The sequence below is a fragment of the Podarcis filfolensis genome, assembly GCF_964270895.1.
Source record: "Podarcis filfolensis genome assembly, chromosome: 1".
NCBI classification, from domain to species: domain Eukaryota; kingdom Metazoa; phylum Chordata; class Lepidosauria; order Squamata; family Lacertidae; genus Podarcis; species Podarcis filfolensis.
Window position 1 is genome coordinate 68,565,539 of NC_139604.1, and position 22,504 is coordinate 68,588,042.

The window sequence follows — 22,504 nt, forward strand, 5'->3', positions numbered from 1 at the left end:
TCATTCCTGCTTGGGAATGGGACCACCCAAAGATATTTGGGCAAACTCCTGCAACTGCAAGAGGAGGAAGGGGAAATTGGAAGGAATTCATATTGAAAAATAAATGAAAGGCGTACAGATCTCCCTCTTCATGGTTTCTACTGCCAGACAACCGTAGAATGATAAAACACAAAGAGAACAAATGTTAGCCAAAGTCAACCCAATAATATAGGGGGCATCAACACCACTCAAGGCTGCCCAAAAAAATAATGAGTAATAAAAATTATAACTGAACTGCAGAGACTAGAGAAGGAAGCATAGCACAACAAGCAGATTGAATAAAGAAGGAAGAATCTGAGAAATGCTGGGGGACTTTCTCAGGGGAGTACAGAACTAGGATGAAAATATTGTACAATACTGTGGGAGAATGCGAAGCTTTTTGCAGCTCAACAGGGCAATAATTTCCTTACATGAGGAGGGAGGGAGTGGATGCTATACTGCAATGAAGGAACACATCTTTCCTCATCCTCCCAAACACAAAGTTGGGGTGTTCCATGAAGGGAAACAATAGCGAGTCTCAAAGGCACAAGTCTGAGAGCACATGGTGAAATTACTAGCAGCAACTGAGGCAGCTTGAGTCTGGTCAGTGTGTGGATGGGAAACACCTGAGAACCTCATGTACACCGCCTTTTGTTCAGAAAAACATGATGCAAATGTACCAACTTACTAGATCCCAGCTGTAATCAGGGGCTGGCTGGGAGACAGTAAAATGTAGTCCATCAATCTTATTGAAGTCCCTGAATATTCATCTAAACATTTAAAACTCCTTAATACTTTTAAATACATTTAAGTCAAGGATGCCATGTTAGATATATAAAACGTTATTCACTCTCCAGTATATTCTGAAACATCCTCACGACCAAGTAATTCCTGAATCCTTATTCTCCACCAAGGACCAACCACAAGGGAAATGAGCTTCAATCAAATTATGAAGCTAGAACTGTTGTTTTCTCAAATAATTAAAATAGAAGAATGTAAAAATTATACTAAGTAGCCAACCCTTGTCATATGAAGCAACTTTAAAAGTGCAATTATGAAAATATGATGCAGCAAACTGGCCAAATACCTAGAGATGTTCTTTCCTAAAAGCATTTTCTAGGCTTCTATTATTTTCCATAATTGATCTACAATTATTTCTTGGCAATTATGAAACCCTCTCTGCAAGGTTGACAAAATGTAGTTACAAGTTGACAAAACATAAATGTCACAAGTTGTGAAGCAGCCTTCTAGTCTATTCAAGCATACAGAATATTAGTTTTAATGAAAGCAGAAAAAGGAAACAATAAAAAGGTAGCCCAGTCTCTCTCAGTAGCATGTTTAATTTATCACATTGTTCTTTTATACCCTTTTCTTTTATACCCTTTTCTCCACCCCCACTGTTCTGCCCGGACACTGAGGTCCAGTGCCGCAGACCTTCTGGCAGTTCCCTCACTGTGAGAAGCAAAATTACAGAGAACCAGGCAGAGGGCCTTATTGGCAGTGACGCCCACCCTGTGGTATACCCTCCTACCAGATGTCAAAGAAATAAACAACTAACTGACTTTTAAAAGATATCTGAAGGCAGCCCTGTTTAGGGAAGCTTTTAATATTTGATGAATTATTGTATTTTAATATTTTGCTGGAAGCCCCCCAGAGTGGCTGGGGGAACCCAGCCAGATGGGTGGGGAATAATAAATTATTATTATTATTATTATTATTATTATTATGCACAGGTCAAGATGCTGGTCTCAAAAATAGCTGCTAGGAGAGAAGAAAAACAAAAACAAACACCTAAAGTTACAAATGCTAGTTGCATTTTAGGATGGTTTTTTAAAAAAACAACTTGCCTATTAATAGATTTTATTTTTCTTATGATTATTATCCAGAAAGATGCTGCTGCATGTGCATATCTTATGCATGCTTAGGTGCTCCATGGATGTCAGACTGTGTATTTTGTCACAAAAGAAAAGCAGTGGATCCTCTCCAATTTTTCATTCTTAAAGTCAGAGATCCAATGACTGATTCTTATGTAACAACTGGTGGCCTAATTGAGGTGATAATATAATAATAATAATAATAATTTTTTATGTATTATTTATACCCCGCCCATCTGGCTGAGTTTCCCCAGCCACTCTGGGCGGCTTCCAATCAAGTGTTAAAAACAATACAGCATTAAATATTAAAAACTTCCCTAAACAGGGCTACCTTCAGATGTCTTTTAAAGAGAAGATAGCTGCTTATTTCCTTGACATCTGAAGGGAGGGCATTCCACAGGGCGGGCGCCACTACCGAGAAGGCCCTCTGTCTGGTTCCCTGTAACCTCACTTCTTAGGGAACCGCCAGAGGGCCCTTGGCGCTGGATCTCAGTGTCTGGGCTGAACGATGGGGGTGGAGACACTCCTTCAGGTATACAGGACCAAGGCCATTTAGGGCTTTAAAGGTCAACACCAACACCTGGGTCCAGGATGACAGTAAGGAGATAGGAAAAGCTGATTTATCTCAAGAATTCACTAAAAGCATGCAGACACCTTTTTCACACTGACATCCTCTCTGAAGATGATGTTGAGACTATTAATCTAGATCTACATGCAAGATTATTAAGCATTTACAAATGCATGTTACAGAGCAACTTACCAACTCTATTCCCTGTGGAAAAGGAGTGTCATCCAAATCCTTTAAGGGAAATCTCTGGATTATTTTCCCCAGACCATCTCCTGATCCTAAAGTGGAAGGAAAGGGAGAGAGGGAGAGGAGGAAAGAATGAGATTGTGAATGTTTTGCTTTTCCAGTCAGAAGTTTACACATATGAAAGAAGTCACAATCTAATGCATACTTGCATCTGGTTAAACTGTGGCAAGAACCTTTTAAGTTCTAGAAACTGTATTCAAGTGACTGCTGAAGACTGCAGAATTTAAGTTCCAGCGACACATACATGGTACCCAATCTTGTTTTCAGAAACTATGTTCTGTATTTTTACACATAGCAGTGACATTAAGACCCACTGAATACTCAATGTATACTCTTAGACATAGGCATAATGATGCCACAATGCAATCATAAAAATTTTACTATGCACCCAAATTTTACTATGCACCCATCGTGGTACTTCTAGCACATCAACCACTATGGAGATTAAACCAGATAGGAAAATGTACAGTTGCATAAAAACACAAGGGGGAGCACATGAATGTGTCATCCCTACAGGAATATGTGACAGCATAGTACAAAATCAATTTAGCATTTCTACCTTCCGTGTACATTTATGGCTTGCCTCTATTCAAGGTATTGTAACTTAACTTGTCCCTGAGCAAACTCCCATATAGCTTCCGTTCAGTCACTGCAGATCTGATGTTGAATGGAAGATACATATTCAAGAACCAATGCAAGTAAACTCCAGTTTTACTGTACTGTAAAATACTACTTCATTGCAGCACATTATACACATTTTAATTTACGGTAATATAATTAAATGGAACCCAATACTTGTACATGCTCTAACTGTGCTTGAAGCACCATAGAGTAAGCAAGAAAAGAAAGCTGGATCTATCTTAGAGGTCAGTTAAATATACAATTAGCTTGTGGGTGGGTGTTTTCAGGAGGGCGGGCAGTTTTGCTTCAATGCAGCATTTTAAGCAACATAATAAGTGCCCATGAGAATCAGATCAACCTAGTTCAGCATTCTGTTCCCACAGTAGCCAATCAGATGCCTATGGGAAGCCCACAAACATCACACGAATACAACAGCAGTCTCTCCCTCATGATACCCAGAAACTGATACTGGAAGTAGTACAGCCACAACTGACAGCCTTATCCTCCATGAATTTGGAGGATTTCCTTTCAAAGCCATCTAAGTTGGCAGCCATTATTACAGTGAACCATGGCAAGGAATGCCATAGTTTAACTATGCATTATGTCTCTCCTTAATCTCCCAACATTCACCTTCATTGGATGGTATTCTGAGAGGGGAAGATCTTCTTAATCCACTTTATGCATCGATTTTATACACCTCTTTCTTCCCCAAAACAAAGGGGCCCCAAACTTGTAATTTTCCCAACCCCTTGATCATTTTGGCTGCCCTTTTCTGAACCTTTTCCAGCTCTACAGTATCCTTTTTTTTATGTGTGGCAATGAGAATTTTATATAGTATCCCAAATGCAGTTGCACTACAGATTTGTATCGAGGCAATGTAAGATTGGCAATTTTATTTTCAATCCGCATATTTTAAACAAGCTGTCCACTGCAACCCCAAGATCCCTTTCCTGGTCAGTAACAGCCAGTTCAGTGCACTACAGTGGTACCTCGGGTTACATACGCTTCAGGTTACATATGCTTCAGGTTACAGACTCCGCTAACCCAGAAATAGTACCTCGGGTTAAGAACTTTGCTTCAGGATGAGAACAGAAATCGCGCAGCGGCGGCGCGACAGCAGCGGGAGGCCCCATTAGCTAAAGTGGTGCTTCAGTTTATGAACAGTTTCAGGTTAAGAACGGACCTCCGGAACGAATTAAGTACGTAACCAGAGGTGCCACTGTATTAGTGTTAATGTAAGGTTAGGAAGTTTTGCCCCAAACAGCATCACTTAAGGAAGGAAGCTGCAAAGTGCTTTTTACATACAATACACTTCTATCCAGTATCTGCAATAGACCGTATTAATTTTAAGTTGCCATTAATTTTAAGTTGTATAATCAAGTTGCCGACATTATGAAAACATATTGTGTAATATGGAAACATTCTATCATACTTGCATAAAATCTAGATATATAGTACCAGGATACTATTCTAATTTTATATTCCTTGTTAAAGATCAGATTGAAAGAAATAGAACAGATATCCAGAATACAACTGGTTGTATCATCAAGGTTTAAACACGGAGTGATCTGAGGGATCAATTACAAAACTGCAACATCACAAAAATATAATATACAAAGTTATGCAGGAATACACTTGTAAGTAGCCCCAAATATTGATTACATAGGACTGTATCCAATTGTGTCCCTGAACTTATATCAAGCTTCTGTGAGTAGAATGGGGGGATAGTTTTTGCTGAGTCACCCTCCCCTCTGAATCCCTTCCACACAATCTGCCCCAGAGCATTGGGGACCGTTTGGAACAGCATGGAGGGGGGCTGCCAGAGAAGGGAGGAATTCAGAGAAGTCACCTTCCACTAGATCCATGAGCTGCTGGTTTCTTCAGTTGTTGAAACATCAGCAAAATGCATCAGTAGTTCTGTGCTCTTTTTTATTCTCCTTATATGAAGGGGATGTGGTCTTTTAAGGTCAGGAGGAGGGAGGGAGAGAGAGAGAGAGTACATGACTTTATGTGGCTGCTGTATCATTGCCTGCTGTCTCCTGACTGGAATGTGTAGCACAATCTCATTCTGGCTGACTCTTCTGGCTTTGAAAAGGACAGGCACCTGGGATGTTGCCATCCCAGAATATTGGGGAGGTGACTGGAAGTGGTAGCAGAAGCAGGCGGAAGCTTAGCAGAGAATGAGTGAAGACTCTAAATAACTGCTTGCAAGACAGCATTAATATTGCTGTACATCAGAGCGACTCCCTCCTATTTCAATGTAGCCTCCCAAGAATGAAGTCATCAAAAATAAGGATATCAGACCTAACACCCACATTTCTCTAAAAAAATGCAGCACATTCTACTTAAAAAAAAAATCTCAAGGGAAAAGTACACACCAAATTCTTCTAATATTTTGATATAAATTTGTGATGATCCCTGATTATTCTTTGTTCCTTAGACCCATAAAGTCAACTCACAACATTAAACTGCAATAAAATTCCTAGCTCCCATAAATTCACCGGGTCATTGACTTTAACAATCTTCAACTGACTCGTTCAATTGTCAGCTAGTCTCTTGTTTTGGATATCTCTGATTACAGGATTTCTATCACACTGTAAATGCGAACACACACATCATTTTACATTCTTAAATATGGTAACAAAGAAGGTGTTAGCAGAAAATATTTTATTAGGAGCATATGAAAAAAAATTGTAGCAAGCAAGGCTGGTTTCAAGTTCAACAGACTAATGGCAGTTATGACAACATTCCATAAATATTGGGAGGCAACGTTCCAAAGAACAACTCCTTGTCAAATCAAATTTCATTCAAACTTTTTTTCACTTCCAGATTATAATGTAGTATTAATGAAGTCTTACAAATTTGGAATGTATATTCTTTCTCATCTTCTGCTGCTCATGCCCCAAACTACCTCCCACAAAACATATTTAGAACACATTCTCTTTCTTCTCTTCAAAGCCCATGCATCATTTCGCAACATAGTAATTCAGTTTTACTAGCAAACCAGGGGTTAAACTAACCCCCTATAAGAGATACAGAGACATATCGCATGACACACCTACACACTGCAGCTGACACACTAACATGTTGCAACACACAGTTTGGAAAGCTCTGCCTTACTGAAACAGAGTAGACATACATTAACTAAACTGAATGCATACCCTCCTATTTCATCCTTCTCACTTAGCCCATAGCCTTCTTTGTGTTGAGCCTCAGAGGACTGTAAGCTCCTTTTTGTAACTTCATAAAGTTCCATGGACATCAAGCTTCTTTGAGTAACTCCACCCTTACATACATTCTTTCAGTGCTAGAAAAAAGTTAGACTTCAGTTGAGAGTTAAGATTACCAATTAGTTATTTTTGTGATCCTGCAGTGCCCTAAACACAACTGCTCCCAGATTCAGATTTGCAAAGTATAGATCTTAACTCCTATCTCCAATGTGGATACCTCTCACTAAAGTCTCACACCAGCTGTAGAATACACTTTGGGGCTCTCTCTAGGACAGCTTTCCCATTCCTTTGCCCTCCAAATGATATGGATCACAACTTGCCTCAGCCCTAGTCGTCATGGCAGTCAGGGATGGTAGGAGTTACAGTCCAAAACATGTGAAGGGCACCAGTTTGGGAAGGTTGTACTAGGACAAAAAATGATTACCATATACTGGAACAGTCACTCTGGGCTCTTTCAGTCTTGGAGACAAGAAATCTCAATCTTCTAACCTAAATGAAGAGGGTATGCCATGTGACAGTAACAATGGTGAGCCTGCAGGATGCTTCACCCTGCAATACACACAAATTCAATGCAAGAGAGGCTGAAACTAATCGCAAATTAGTAAGCAGTCAAGCTTCTTACAATGCCTATCATCTGGTGACATTATTACAGTAGGATCCAAAGAATCTAGTGGAAATCTGTGGGGTTCTAGTTGCTCCTCTCTCTCAGTGCAGATCTCTTAACCCCCCAAGAAAGTCATTCTATGGATTAAGGAATCTCCAGAATAGCACTGGAGAGGGGCAGCAAGCAGGAGAGATAGTGTGATAAATCCCCAAGCTTCCTACACGTAGAAGCAATTACAAGAAGGAAAAGACTTCTAAATATTTTCTTTTTCATTCCTCATTTACAGTAACATATCAGTGGCAGGATAACTCTCTCTCTCTCTCTCTCTCTCTCTCTCTCTCTCACACACACACACACACACACACACACACACTTATGCCCTTCCATACCAGGCCTGATGGTTAGAAACTTGCCTATCTCAATGAATGAACGTTTTCAAGTTTTAGCTGATTAATCTATCAAATCAGCTAAAGAATAGAGCCCTGCTTTTCTCATGTACATGCAGGTACATATTGGGGGGGGGGGTTGGGGGGGAGGAGGCTTAAAAATCAAAAAGGCCATTTGGGCTACCCAAACACCTTGCAGCTTTGCTACTCTTTCTAGGTTTGAATTTTGTGTTTTTCATGACTATGAACACACCTGAAATTTAATGTCTAGCAAACTTCTGCCCAAATGCAAATATACATTTTATAAAAGCAAAGCAAAACAGGTCTCCCTTCCTTCTGCATTTGTAATATCTATACATCAGCTCTTAATGATGGATGTCAAACAAAATGGAACACTACATAAGGGCCTCTTATGCATTTGCGACACACAATCTATAAGAAAGACATGTTTTCCAAAAGCATAAAAAAATTAATTTGATATTAGCTTGTACAATGCATATGGAAGGAAAATATGTGCTCATCAGATGAAGAATATATTAAAATGCCCTAATGTTGATTATAGAATCTTCCATGTGGACCAACATGGCTTTCAGTATTCAAATTGAGTTCTCTTTATATCTACTACTCTGAAATATCTGAACTGCTCCCTGAAACTAACCCTGGCCATACACAATACTGTAACATTCACATATTTTATGAGAAAGTCTGGGACCATACCATGTACAAAAAACAGGGGGTTGGACTTAAAGACCCTTAGGGTTCCTTCCAACTCTATTCAAGGAAGAATCTTATGTCCCCATACACTCAACCTTCAACTAAAATCTTGTAAACAACCATTTTAGTTTAATTAATACACACAGAACATTAAAATCCTGGCAAAGATTTCTAGTTCCTGAACCTCAGTATCCCTCAACTCCCTTCTTATATAAATCTCAGCTATTAAAGGTCACATGCCATCTCCTGCTTGCCCTTTAAATTCCACGAGCAAATTGTTAGTGCAACTTACATTCCAAATTAATGAGATTTGCGATAAACTGTGCCTCTTTCCCTGTGAGGCATGGATAACAATATATTTAAGCTGCATTTATTTTTAACTCTGTGTTTAATGTTTGGGGTACAAATTGTTTAGTTTGTCTAAAGTAGTAAGTCACAAGCATTGGGTATATACATACTGTCAGGGAACTGACATCGAGCGCAGAGCGGAGGTAGGGCTCTCCGATGATGCAGAAGAAGGGACCAGCAGGGAGAGGGAGAATACTTCCATTGGGGAAGGAAATAAGCGTGACACCAGGAAAGAAGGGGAGGAGGAAAGGTCTTCGGAGAGAGGGCTCCAAGACCCTTCCACAGGGTCCAGCGGGGAGAGCCCAGGACCTCCGCTGGCCACGCCCACTCTGCGCAGGAGACTTCCGCGCAGGGAGGCTAGGAGGAGACTTGGCGTCAAACAGCTTTTATGTTGGAAGAAGTTTAGGGAACGCCCACTGACGGATTCTGCCATTGACTGAGACAGTCGCCTTGTAAGGGCTGTCAAATCAGGGAAAGGTTTAGCTACCCCAACAGCTGGGAGCAGTTTGGAATTTATGCACAAGCAACCCCAATTCCCATTACACATACAGATACACACATATACACTTATATATGTGCACATTCATATATGCATGCTAACTCGTGTGAACTTATGGATTGTGTGTGATGCAGAAAAGCAAAGCTGCAGTATCATTACACTATAATATAAAATGACACTGCAAACAAATATACAACAATGCAATGAATAGTATTGGCACTTCAAACAGTTTCATAGCATTCAAGCTGGTTTGCAAGATGAATTACAACAGTAAAAGAAAGCGTCATCTAAATATAGGTAAAGGGGTAAAGGGACCCCTGACCGTTAGGTCCAGTCGTGGACGACTCTGGGGTTGTGGCGCTCAACTCGCTTTACTGGCCAAGGGAGCCGGCGTACAGCTTCCGGTTCATGTAGCCAGTATGACTAAGCCGCTTCTGGCGAACCAGAGCTGCACACGGAAACACCGTTTACCTTCCCGCTAGAGTGGTACCTATTTATCTACTTGCACTTTGACGTGCTTTCAAACTGCTAGGTTGGCAGGAGCAGGGACCGAGCAACGGGAGCTCACCCCGTCGCGGGAGCTAAAATGAATAAATCACCACTATACAAACTGTAATCAATTATGCAGCTAAAATTCATTATATAAACTGCACAGAAAATAAATATACATTGTCCTGCCAATATAAAAATGAATATTTACTATACTGGCTTTTAACTGACTGAAAGAGATATTTCCCATTTTTATTCTTTCAGTAGCTATATAGCAGGACTGACTAGACTTTTTTTGGCCCAAAGGTAAAATTAAAGGTTGGTCACTCCTCCAAGGGTAACATGCTATCAGTGGTCATGGCAAAAGTGGTCACCAAACACGCATCTGCATACTGCATTCACCATACATACAACACATATAAAGCCCCACACGTAGGAACAAATCATACTTATTCCTGCAGTGCTGAGCTAAGTATATATCCTAACCCTCTCCTCCATATCGAGCATTGTGATACTTCACACTGCAGGTGTAGGGTCCCATACTTGCTCTTTACTTAAAAAAAAAAGTCATCCACACATTTTACAATTTGGCTTTTACCTGCTATACTACATCATCCAACCAAAGTTCTTCTAAGTATCACGCAGACCTTCAAAAGAGTGGAAAACCAGAGTGATAGCCTGCAATTTTAACAACATTGCCTTACTTATTTGTTTTTAATCTATTTTTCTTTTAACAGAATGCCAACTCCTCTCATCTGCCCTCTCCTTAGGAATGAAACTGACTGTCCAGAGGTTTCTTGGTATCCATCTGTCTTGGGCGACAATGGAAGAGTGCACCATCAGGAGTGAAGTCAAAACCATTGGAGAACTACAGTGCCTGCTGTGGCTGTAGAGCCCAATATGGGAGACACATGTTTTGCTACAGCTGGGGCAGATGAGGCATCCTGTTGTGCTGATGCAGATGCACTACAGGAAGTTGTTTATGTGGTCTATTTTGGAAGTTTCTGAAAGGTTTATGCAATATTTTTTACATCATTATTAACACTGTCAGGACAAAGCCTGGCTGTCGGAAACTTCATAGAACACCTACACCCCCAAAAAAGCATCTTCATCATAAGAAAGAATTGTCTGTCAATTGAAAAGAGACAGACACCTGCTCCTTGAAAAGCTAATCATGAGCAGTACTACAAATGCTTCTTTGAAAAAGCTATTTTTGGTAACTTGCCTTAGGAGTGTTTGAAAACCCCTTGTACAATGTAAGCTAGTTTTAAAAATTACTGAATACTAGGGGGAAACTGTCAGTTTAAAAAAATCATTTACAACCAAATGTGTTTTTTCAAACCTTTGGTAAGTTCAAAAGGCACCAGAAAGTCGGATGTGTCTAATTAGTAGAGAATGCAGCATTGCTCAAGAATATGCAAAAAATAAAAAAATAAAAAGCTTCTCAGGGCCAGATGATAAGTTCAGCACAGGGCACTTCAACATTCAATATAAACAAAATCTTTCATATAAAAGATACAGAAGTAAAACACTTTAAAACTGTTTTATTAAAAAGGAGGGACAACGAAACTATGCAGGGAAAGCATAGATGGGATCTCAGCACTGTACAAATTAGGATGTTTGAAAGTCAATGCAATTAGTAGTTAACCCTGTGACACACAACTCCAACCCAAACAACCCACACGGGGTTCATCCACACTTCTGCTTCTCTCATACCTAGAAAGCATAGGTCTGAGAGATTTTCCACTTGTCCTGTGCTTTCTAGGCATGGGTCCAAGCAGTTTTCTGCTCCCCCTGCCACTTTCCCTGTGGAAAACCAGCTATTTAGTGCTGAATCAGAACAAATCTCAATCCGGAGGAAAGCTGATGTTTGCTCTGATTCAGTGGTAAAGATTGTGTTTTCCAGTGAGAAAGTGGTAGGGCAAGAAGAAGTCTGGATGAGACTTAATATTTTAATTAAGACAAATTCTGTCAAGAACATACTATGCTGGCTGTAATTTAAAGTGTTTTTATTGTCATGAAAGTGAATATTTTATATAGTACAATAAGAAGAAATTCTACCAACTCTTCACTCTTAGATTCCCAAAGACAGAGGATTAGAGCTGGTGAACATTTCAAAATTTATAAACTATGGCCTAAGGTCCCAAATGAAGTCAAAGGGCAGGACTACAAGTCTTCACACTGAAATTCTTCAGGGAATGAAAACCACCTGTGTGAACTGACTGTTCATTTTAATAGGATGGACTTGTTGGCCAAATGAGCATATTTTGTCTATTTTGCAAAACAGATGCCGTATGTATTACTAAATGCATACCACTAAAAACTTGCTAATGTCCAAGAAATAATCAACATATATTGCAGTAAGTCAGTCGTACCCTGGTATAATCAGCAGTGAATTATTTTCTTAGCCACATTGCTGATGCTTTGCATTTTCAAAAGAAGAAGTCATTAGAATGAAAGACATAATAAAATTAAATGAGTTGAAATCTGAGACCAAGGATCTGGTAATATTGCATTATGATCAGAGCTCCATAAATCCAGTCAGGTTTCTAAAAACAGCCCTTTCCAAATCTGTGGATGACCTCTTCTTCGATATTCTCTCTGGAATAATAGAAAGATCATATACACTTCCCCATATAAATCTGAATTTAAGCCATGTTGCCTAAGTCTTCCAAATAACAGCAGTATGTTGGTCAGCTGATGAGGGATTATTGTCCTGAATGCCAACAAGGCCAGGCTAAAAGGTCTGTGCCAAAACCAACTGCCTGAAGTAGTCTCACTTATTTCAGAAGTCTCAGATACGTTTTAATCTGTTTGCATCCTTGAGATGTATAAATGGATTATTTATTCCTAGCAGCTAATACAGAGACAATCAAGTATTTGGTGATGAACAGTCAAGTTATCTGACCTGAAAGAACTGCTGCCAACTACGAGGCAGTATGCCTCTGAATGCCAGTTGTAAGCAAGTGAGCACAAGTGTTGAGTGTTGTGCTCATGTCCTGCTTCTGGGCTTCCCATATGCATAGAAATGGCCACTGAGAGAGCAGGGTGCTGGACCAGATGGGCCTTTGGCCTGATCCAGCAAGTTTCTTCCTAAGTATTATGAGACAGTCAAAATGATAAATGAGGCCTATTTCTGTACATACAAGTACACAGTCAGTTTTTAGTACTCTATGTCCTTAATACCACCATCTAATGCATTGTGTTTCCATGTAAATTCTGTCAAACTGTTTCCAAATATGGTGGTACCTCGGGTTAAGTACTTAATTCGTTCCAGAGGTCCGCACTTAACCTGAAGCTGTTCATAACCTGAAGCACCACTTTAGCTATAAAATAATAATAATAATAATAATAATAATAATAATAATAATAATAATAATTTATTATTTATACCCCGCCCATCTGGCTGGGCCTCCCCAGCCACTCTGGGCGGCTTCCATAGAAACCAAAAATACAGTAAAATATCACACGTTAAAAACTTCCCTGAACAGGGCTGCCTTAAGATGTCTTCTGAATGTCAGGTAGTTGTTTATTGCTTTGACATCTGCTGGAAGGGCATTCCACAGGGCGGGTGCCACTACCGAGAAGGCCCTCTGCCTGGTTCCCTGTAGCTTTGCTTCTCGTAATGGGGCCTCCTGCTGCTGCCGCGGTTGACTTCAACCCTGGAGTTGCACTCCATGGTCTCTCGAGACAGATGGATGCCAACTATATCAGAAGGTCTTCTTAAAGAGTAGGTGCCTAACATCATGGTAGTGATTGTCTGCCTACAGTAGCTTTGGCTGGCAATTGATTCCAGAGGACTAGACATGCAATACCAAAAGTGCACCTCTGGGCATATGGTACTTTCAGCAGTGCCCCACCTGAGAAGTCTAGTTGCTTGGCAGAGACATATGAAACAAGGCAGACCCTTAAGGAACCCAGTTCCAAACTACTAAGGGCTTTTCATACTAAAAATAAAACTTTGAACTTCACCTCATAGCATACTGGCAGCCAGTGCAGCTCCCTCAGCAGAGGTGCTATACAGCATTAACAGGATTCCCCAATCAACAACCTACCTGTTGTCTTCTGCACCAGCTGCAGTTTCTGGGTTAAACCCAAAGGACACCCCATTTATGGATATCCAAACAGCATTGATAATCTTCAAAGAAATTGTTAATGGTAATATATATTCTTTCAGTTATAGGATTTTGATAACAGCTTTTGAAAACGAAATGTGGCCTATTTAATATTTGGAGTGGGGTGGGACAGACTTGTTTCCATGTAAACAATCAGAATGGGCACTTGTACTACCTTTGCTAGGTAAATTAAATGCAATTGAATGTGCTTCTCATAGAATCATAGAATCACAGAGTTGGAAGAGACCACAAGGGCCATCGAGTCCAACCCCCTGCCAAGCAGGAAACACCATCAGAGCACTCCTGACATATGGTTGTCAAGCCTCTGCTTAAAGACCTCCAAAGAAGGAGACTCCACCACACTCCTTGGCAGCAAATTCCACTGTCGAACAGCTCTTACTGTCAGGAAGTTCTTCCTAATGTTTAGGTGGAATCTTCTTTCTTGTAGTTTGGATCCATTGCTCCGTGTCCGCTTCTCTGGAGCAGCAGAAAACAACCTTTCTTCCTCCTCTATGTGACATCCTTTTATATATTTGAACATGGCTATCATATCACCCCTTAACCTCCTCTTCTCCAGGCTAAACATGCCCAGCTCCCTTAGCCGTTCCTCATAAGGCATCGTTTCCAGGCCTTTGACCATTTTGGTTGCCCTCCTCTGGACACGTTCCAGTTTGTCAGTGTCCTTCTTGAACTGTGGTGCCCAGAACTTCTGAATGCTTCATTCCAAAATTAGCACTAAGAGCCAAAGAACATAGGTAAATAGGTGAAGCATGTGATTGATCCATGAAGGATCAGCCATAAAGTAGACATAAAACTACAGTGGTACCTCGGGTTACATACACTTCAGGTTACATACACTTCAGGTTACAGACTCCTCTAACTCAGAGGAGTACCTCGGGTTAAGTACTTAATTCGTTCCGGAGGTCCGTTCTTAACCTGAAACTGTTCTTAACCTGAAGCACCACTTTAGCTAATGGGGCCTCCTGCTGCTGCCGCGCCGCCAGAGCATGATTTCTGTTCTCATCCTGAAGCAAAGATCTTAACCCGAGGTACTATTTCTGGGTTAGTGGAGTCTGTAACCTGAAGCATATGTAACCTGAAGCGTATGTAACCCGAGGTACCACTGTAATCACCATTATTCCTTCATTCACAGGTATTCACTACTCAAGGAACAATTGGCAAAGAATAAACAAGTTCTGCTTAAATAAAGAGAAATCATAATATTAAATAAAGGCTGTGAACAACCATAAACTCATAGAATTGTAGATTTGGAAGGGACCACAAGAGTCATCTAGTCCAATCGCCTGCTATGGCCAAATCTGTCTGAATAATGTAAAGCAGAATGATGATCATTCAATAATGATAGACATTAAATTTTACTCTCTTGAATGGAAACAAACTGAAGAAAACTGACATATCTGCATTTTTTGTGGTGTTTGGCACATATTCAAGTAATAGCTTTAGGTTCATGCCCTAAATGGCACAACATTAAACTTCCATATTTTTCACCATTACTTGGCTAGGCTGATTGTAGGTTAATTTATTATGAATTGGGAAAGACTATTAACACAGTCTTACTTTGCAGCAATGGTTTTCACATATTTTTAGTGGTGTGGAAAACAGCTGGTACTATAGTTCAACATTCAAAAGGCAAAATGGTCTTCAAAAGTCTGATTCCATGCCAAATGACGCAAATTAACAATCACAAACTAAAGAAAAGTTAGTTTCCAGACTCTGACATACTGAGAATAAAGTCTCACCAGTTCCAAGTACTTTGGATTTTTGGATTTAAACCCAATATATAAATTAAGCATGTCAGAATGGCTTCATCCAAGCATCTGGAAAATGCTTGTGATTAGCAAAATATCTGAAAAAAGCACAATGAAAATATGTTCCAACAAAAGAAGCCAATTTACTCAGAACACTAAATATCAATCTCAACAGTTTGTACGTACATGCAGAATAACCCTTCCACACACACATTTGATCCTGCTATAGGCTGGAAGAGAGTACTAAACTAGAGACTGGGGCTGGTTTATCAGCTACCACATGTTCAGAGACCCCCTGGTGATAGCAGCAACAGCTCTGAGTACCAGTATTAACATCCAGGAAATCATTCAGTAATCCTACTTTTAAAAAATCAATTTCTTCTGAGATTAAAACATGCAGGTATCTGTCTCTGGAATTAGATCTTTTTTCTACACTGTCGGTATTCCATACATGAAGAACCTTTCTGCTCTCCTTTTTCATAACATGGGCTGCATCCCTACTAATGCCTTTTAACACAGCAGAGACTCTGCTGTTCAACTATCACCTGTGGAAGCCTTCTCCATTAACCAGGTGACCAAATGAAGCAGACGTGTGAGGAAAGGGTAAGTAACACTTACTTACTTACTTACTTACTTACTTACTTACTTACTTACTTAGACTAATAAGGGCACAATAATAAGGGCTCTGTGGTATTTAAATCCTTTAAGAACTTACAACTTAGAAGCTAAATTCTAGGGGTAGGAAGTCTGTGTTACCCTAGCAGCAAAGCTAGAGAACTCATAGTAAACTAGACTAAAACCACCAATTTTTGGAGAAGGGGTAAAAATGAAGCTTTACCATCCAACAAGTTCCATACAACACAAATTTAGTTAGCAGGGGAGTCAACTTAGTTTTTAAAAAGGCAGGCTTAAACACCTACCCATCCACCCCACTGTTTTCTTAGTTTATAAACATTAGGCTGTTGTTGTAGATAGAAAAAAGACTCAGTTGAAAGTTCCAGTTGTTAGTGCATTTCAAAACAGGTGAAAATCTAGCCTAGTGACTACTAGCCACGATGGCCATGCTCTGCCTCCACAGTTGGAGGCAGTAATGTTTCTGAATACCAGTTGCTGGAAACCACAGAAGGGGAGAGTGCTTTGTGCTCAAATCCTACTTGCGGCTTTCCCACAAGCATCTGATTGGCCCTTTGAGAACACGGAGCTGAACTAGATTGGCAACTGGTCCGATCCACCAGGCTCTCATGTTCTTAAGCAGATTTAGAATGAAGGTTCTACATTATTCCCCACATTAGGATGCACTGTGCACACAGAAAACGCAGGATGACTATGTTTTATAAAGCACTGGGGGAACGAAGAGAAACGTCTAATAAAAAAAATCACTTAGGTTAGTTTTAATTAGGAAAATATATGTTTTATGTACATAAATGACAGGTATTTTCTTAAATACTGTACTTCGAGTTACTTCATTGGCCTTTTGCTCAAAAGGCGCAACCTGTACAGTGGTACCTCGGGTTAAGTACTTAATTCGTTCCGGAGGCCCGTTCTTAACCTGAAACTGTTCTTAACCTGAAGCACCACTTTAGCTAATGGGGCCTCCCACTGCTGCCGTGCCGCTGGAGCACGATTTCTGTTCTCATCCTGAAGCAAAGTTCTTAACCCAAGGTAAATATTCTGGGTTAGTAGAGTCTGTAACCTGAAACGTATGTAACCTGAAGCGTATGTAATCCGAGGTACCACTGTATTTTTATTGTTTCAACTTAGTTATACAAAAGTCAGTCATTATATATTTTCTTGGGATATAGTTCAGAAAGGTTAATTTAAAAAAAGAGACATTGTACATACTTTTGTAAACCAAGAAATCTTTAATAAAATAAAAAAGAAAGGTTAATAAAGCTAGTAAGGGCTCAAAAGAAAGTGAAACCTCTGGCTTTTGTGTGGTTGAAATATAACCTACAGTTACTAAGGTAAGGGTCATATCCATTCCGCACTCACTTTTTACCTCTGACCCCTCACACCTCTGGCATGCAGTACCCAAAAGGTTGCCCAATAAAGAATGCAGCCCTTTGACTGAAAAAGGTTCCCCACCCTTGACTTAAAGTTAGCCTCAGCTTCTTTGGTTCCAATCCAGTGGACAAATTACAAAAAGAACATTTGTGAACTAATTCATGATTCCTGTTACAATTGACTGCTCTGCTAGAAACATGAGCCTCTCAGGACAAATCAAAATTGAATGAACCGATTAAACAGATCAGGGTTTGCTTGCAAATTACACTTGGATGCCCTTCACTTTCTTCCTAATGTCATGTGTCTAATGTTTGAAGTCTGATACCGCTCCATTCTGTCAGCAAGGTATCTTTTAGATCCCCATGCATAACTTCATCGGGCGAGAGGTCAAGTATAATCCACATAAGAAGGTTTGGCAAAATGGCAAAGTGTAACATTTGGCTGCATGTTATGGGTTACATCAACTGTACCATAGATTTGGTAAGGTAGCTACTCTGAATGAATTGCTCCATATGAGGAGAATGCAAGCTCTGAAAGTTTTTTTTGGGGGGGGGTGGATAGAAAATACACTTGTCAGTAGTCAACCCCAGCCTCGCTTTGTAACATGTGAGCACTGTCCTGATGCTAAGAATTCCAGGGCTTCTACAAAGGCTATTTTCAGAAACTGACTATCAGCTCCCATCATAGCAGCACTCATAACATTCAGAAAGAGTCGTGTGTAAAAGTCTAGCGCCTTGGCTCTCAACATAAAGGACAGAAAAACAAGATAAGAATGTGTCTGTGTTTCCATATACTGAATTGCAGCCAAATTTCTGAATGGTGTTATGTTTCTAAACTATTGCAATTTAATTTTTATTGGCCTTTCACTTTGACACTGAACGTTACCCTTCAGAGGCAACAATTGACTTGTCCTAGACTAAAGCAGTCCCTAGATCAGTGTTTCTCAAAATTGGGTCTCCAACTGTTGTTGGATTACAACTCCCATCATCCCTAGCTGGCAGGACCAGTGGTCAAGGATGATGGGAGTTGCAGTCCAACAACAGCTGGAGACCCACTCAACAGGCTCTTAGCAGGATTACTTGCTCACAAGTAGACCTTTTGTTCCTTTAAGCCTTTATCCTGCATATAACAATGGCAGGAAAAGTGGCAGTCTGTGAAACACAGCAAGCTGAAGCAGAGGGTCAGAGAGCCATGGTGGATTTCTTTTTGAATCCAAGGAACAGGACCCTCTTCAAGTGTAAATGCTGTGAGCCCCTCCGTCACAGGCTCAAATTGTAGATATGTGTGTATGTGTATGAATAAACCATATATCATAAAGGCACCACAGTCTCCATTGTGCCTTATTTCCAAAAGGAACCTTAAACCCTGGGTAAGTGCACCTGGGACACCTGAAATCTCGAACCATGGCAGGTAATATTATTTTCCTAAATTCTAGTCTAATATTCATCTTGCTCAGAAGACTAGGATAAATGATTTACTTTGAAGCGCTTGGTGAAAATAATATTGAAAGACATTCACCTTTTCACCTCCTCTTTAATTCCATGCAGCACAATACTCTGCATGTTTACTGAAAGGTAAGTCTGGCTGAATTTAATGGTGCTTATTCTGAGTTAAGGAAGCAATCCTATGTTTGGGAAAACAGAGTAATTTATGCTATCTTAAATTAAGATGGTGTAAAATGCACCAAATCCAAACACTGTGGGGCTACTGCTAGCTGAGCTGCCATAAGCCTGGCAGAGGGGATATAATACAGTGGTGCCTCGCAAGACGAAATTAATTCGTTCCGCAAGTTTTTTCTTCTTGCGAGTTTTTCGTCTTGCGAAGCACGGTTTCCCATAGGAATGCATTGAAAATCAATTAATGTGTTCCTATGGAGACCGCTTGCCAGGCTGGCGGTGCGGAGAAGGGCTATTCTCCCCACCGCAAGCCTTCAGGACAGGTACGGGAACAGAGGGGAAGGCGCGCAGCGCTTCTCCTCTGTTCCCAGGGCTTGCGGTGGGAGGAGGGTTTTTCCTCCCCACCACCAACATTCAGAACAGCATTCTGAATGTTGGCGGTGGGAAGGAAAACCCTCCTCCCACCGCAAGTCTTCAGGACAGCCATCCGAAGGCTGGTGCGGGGAGAAGGTCTCTCCGCCCCACCGCCAGCCTTCGGAGGAGCCTTCCAAAGGCTGGCGGCGGGAGGAGGTCTCTCCGCCCCACCGCCAGCCTTCGGAGGAGCCTTCCAAAGGCTGGCGCGGGGAGAAGGTCTCTCTGCCCCACCGCCAGCCTTCGTAGGAGCCTTCCGAAGGCTGGCGGCGGGAGGTCTCTCCGCCCCACCGCCAGCCTTCGGAGGAGCCTTCCAAAGGCTGGCGCGGGGAGAAGGTCTCTCCGCCCCACCGCCAGCCTTCGGAGGAGCCTTCCAAAGGCTGGCGCGGGGAGAAGGTCTCTCCGCCCCACCGCCAGCCTTCGGAGGAGCCTTCCAAAGGCTGGCACGGGGAGAAGGTCTCTCCGCCCCACCGCCAGCCTTCGGAGGAGCCTTCCGAAGGCTGGCGGCGGGAGGAGGTCTCTCCGCCCCACCGCCAGCCTTCGGAGGAGGTCCGAGGACAGTGGGGAAGACGCGCTGCGCTTCTCCGCTGTCCTGGAGATTTCCCTATGGGCTTTCGTCTTGCGAAGGAAGCCCATAGGGAAATTCGTCTTGCGAAGCGCATCGAAAAACGGAAAACCCTTTCGTCTAGCGGGTTTTTCGTCTTACGAGGCGTTCATCTTGCGGGGCACCACTGTATTTAAAAATAGTTTGACTTCTTAAACCACCACCAGGTTGCCACATCACGTGATCAAGCTGAACAGAGTTAAGATCCAGTGTAAATTCTGCTGCCTAGTCCTGCATCTGCCACTCCCCCAGAACTCTTGATTTTTCATGGCTTATAGCAACGTACATTCCACTAGTCTTGGCTGAGCCAGGATGGGAGAATTATGTCAGATATTATATTGGCATAGCTCAGTTAAGATGGGAACCTACTTACGAGACAGATATGCCACATTTTAGCTCACTTATTCTAACAGGGCTGGGGTTAGAATCGTGCCCCAAGTGTATGTATGTGTATGAAGACTTCTGGTGAATACAGCATCAAGATGCTGACTTAGTTATTACTGTTAGATTTTGGTGAATAAACAAACAATATTTTGATCCCCTTTACATACTTCCAATGTGCAGTTTATCTTGGATTAGAGAAAAAGTTGAAAGATTTATGCCAAATTTACACTCTCTCCCTCTCACACACATTTATATGTATATAAAGACATACATATATGTATGTATACAACTAGTTCAGCATTCAGTGAATTATACCATGAGCATTTTAACAGGAATCTGTCCACAAAATACCAGGGAAATAGCAAGTCCATTTCATAAACCAGCAACTGTTATAATGAACAAATTCTGAATCTAACAGGCACTTAACATAACTAGGTAATTAGGTAACTGGCAACTGGCCAGAGGAATGATAGAACTCTGGAAAAGTAGCTACAAAGGCCTTAATCAAGGAAGACAGCTTAAGAAAGAAGGTTAAGTAGTAAATTGTGGCCTTGAATGCCTCATAGCAGGCCCTGCTTCAGCTTAGGAGATACAGAAAGGAAGTTATTCTTTTCATTTGTTTCACCCTTTATTTGCTTTCACCAGCAAGGAAACAGGTAATAATCCAGCTGCACTGAAAATAAAGCAGGAAAAGATGACCAAGACATTCATGCACAAATAGCCAAACCAAACCAAAAAACAAAGAATTGCTAATCAGAATTATGTGGAATTCTATAGGAAGACAATGGCCTGATTCACATGTAATGCAGTCATGGTTTATAAACCATGATTTTAGTTAATCATAATTAAAATGGATAATCTGACCCTAGTCTCCCTGCTTAACTATGGCTAAATGCCACACATTAACCAACGTTTGTAGACCTTGATTAAAGTTGGGCATAACTAAGTATTACTTCTAAACCTGAACCTCCTCCTTAACTATGGTTGAGGAGACATCACCACCAAAAAGCCAGAGTCACAAGTATAGAGCGGCTCAACAACTAAGCCATACTCTAGGCATGGTGGCCATTGCTGGTACCTGTTACTCTGCCTGGCCAAACCAGATCTTCCCACACTCTTGACAAAACCACTTTATGTAGGTGGCATTTGACCATCTGCTTCAGCACAGAAAGTACAAGGAAGTTCAAAAGGAACACTTCCTGTCAGCTGCTGACCCCTGTTGCACACTTTTTGCTTCCATAGGACGAATTGGGAAGATAAAAATTACATGAGGCACACAATAGGTAGGAACATTTAACAGTACAGTAGTTTTATTGCACAGGTAAAGCACAAGGATAAATTTGCCCTTCTCAAGAGAATTACACAGAGTGCAATCCTGTGAGACATTTACAACATTGTGTGGGCTTTAGGGATGCAGAATGAGCACAGTGCTTTGGTGGTTCTATTCCTTCCTGGAAGCTAGTTCCAGAAGGTGGCACTGGAGAATCAGTGCTTGGCCTCATGGCATTTGTGATATGGAATTTTGCAAGGGTTGTGCCCCATGCTACTATTTTGTGCCTCATGCTATGAAATGGTGTTTTTAAACCTCAGTGGGTCTCCATATCATGGGCGTAGCCAAGGGGGGCGGGGGAGCAGCTGCCCCCCATCAATCAAAATCAATACAGATCTGAGGTTCTGCCCCCCAAAAGGCTGCTCCCCTAACAAAAGTCTGCCTCCCGCCCATGCTCTATATATTGCTTAACTGTAACTCTCATCATCCCAAGCCAGCTTGTCCAATGGCCAGAGTTGATGGGAGCTGAAGTCCAACAACATCTGGGGTCCCAAGAATCCTGTGTGATATTGTTATGATTATATTGCAGGGAGGTTTAGTGTTTGGTGCACATATAATTATGTACTTTTTGAATTTTCAAAAAGGATGTCTTGGGTCACACACACACACATATATATAGGGGAGGTAGAGCAGGACCCTCTGCCGCCGCAACCTCTGCCACTGCAGGGAGGTAT

General features: G+C 41.2%; 1 protein-coding gene across 4 annotated transcripts in view; it reads right to left on the bottom strand.

Moving 5' to 3' along the window:
• SBF2 (SET binding factor 2) overlaps positions 1-22,504 on the bottom strand; it is a 233,040-nt gene that overhangs the window by 163,454 nt on the left and 47,082 nt on the right. For all 4 annotated transcript variants that reach the window (XM_083595457.1, XM_083595458.1, XM_083595460.1 and 1 more), the window contains one exon: positions 2,653-2,738. In XM_083595457.1, coding sequence (XP_083451583.1) covers positions 2,653-2,738 — 86 coding nt within the window. The remainder of the gene's footprint in view (positions 1-2,652; positions 2,739-22,504) is intronic.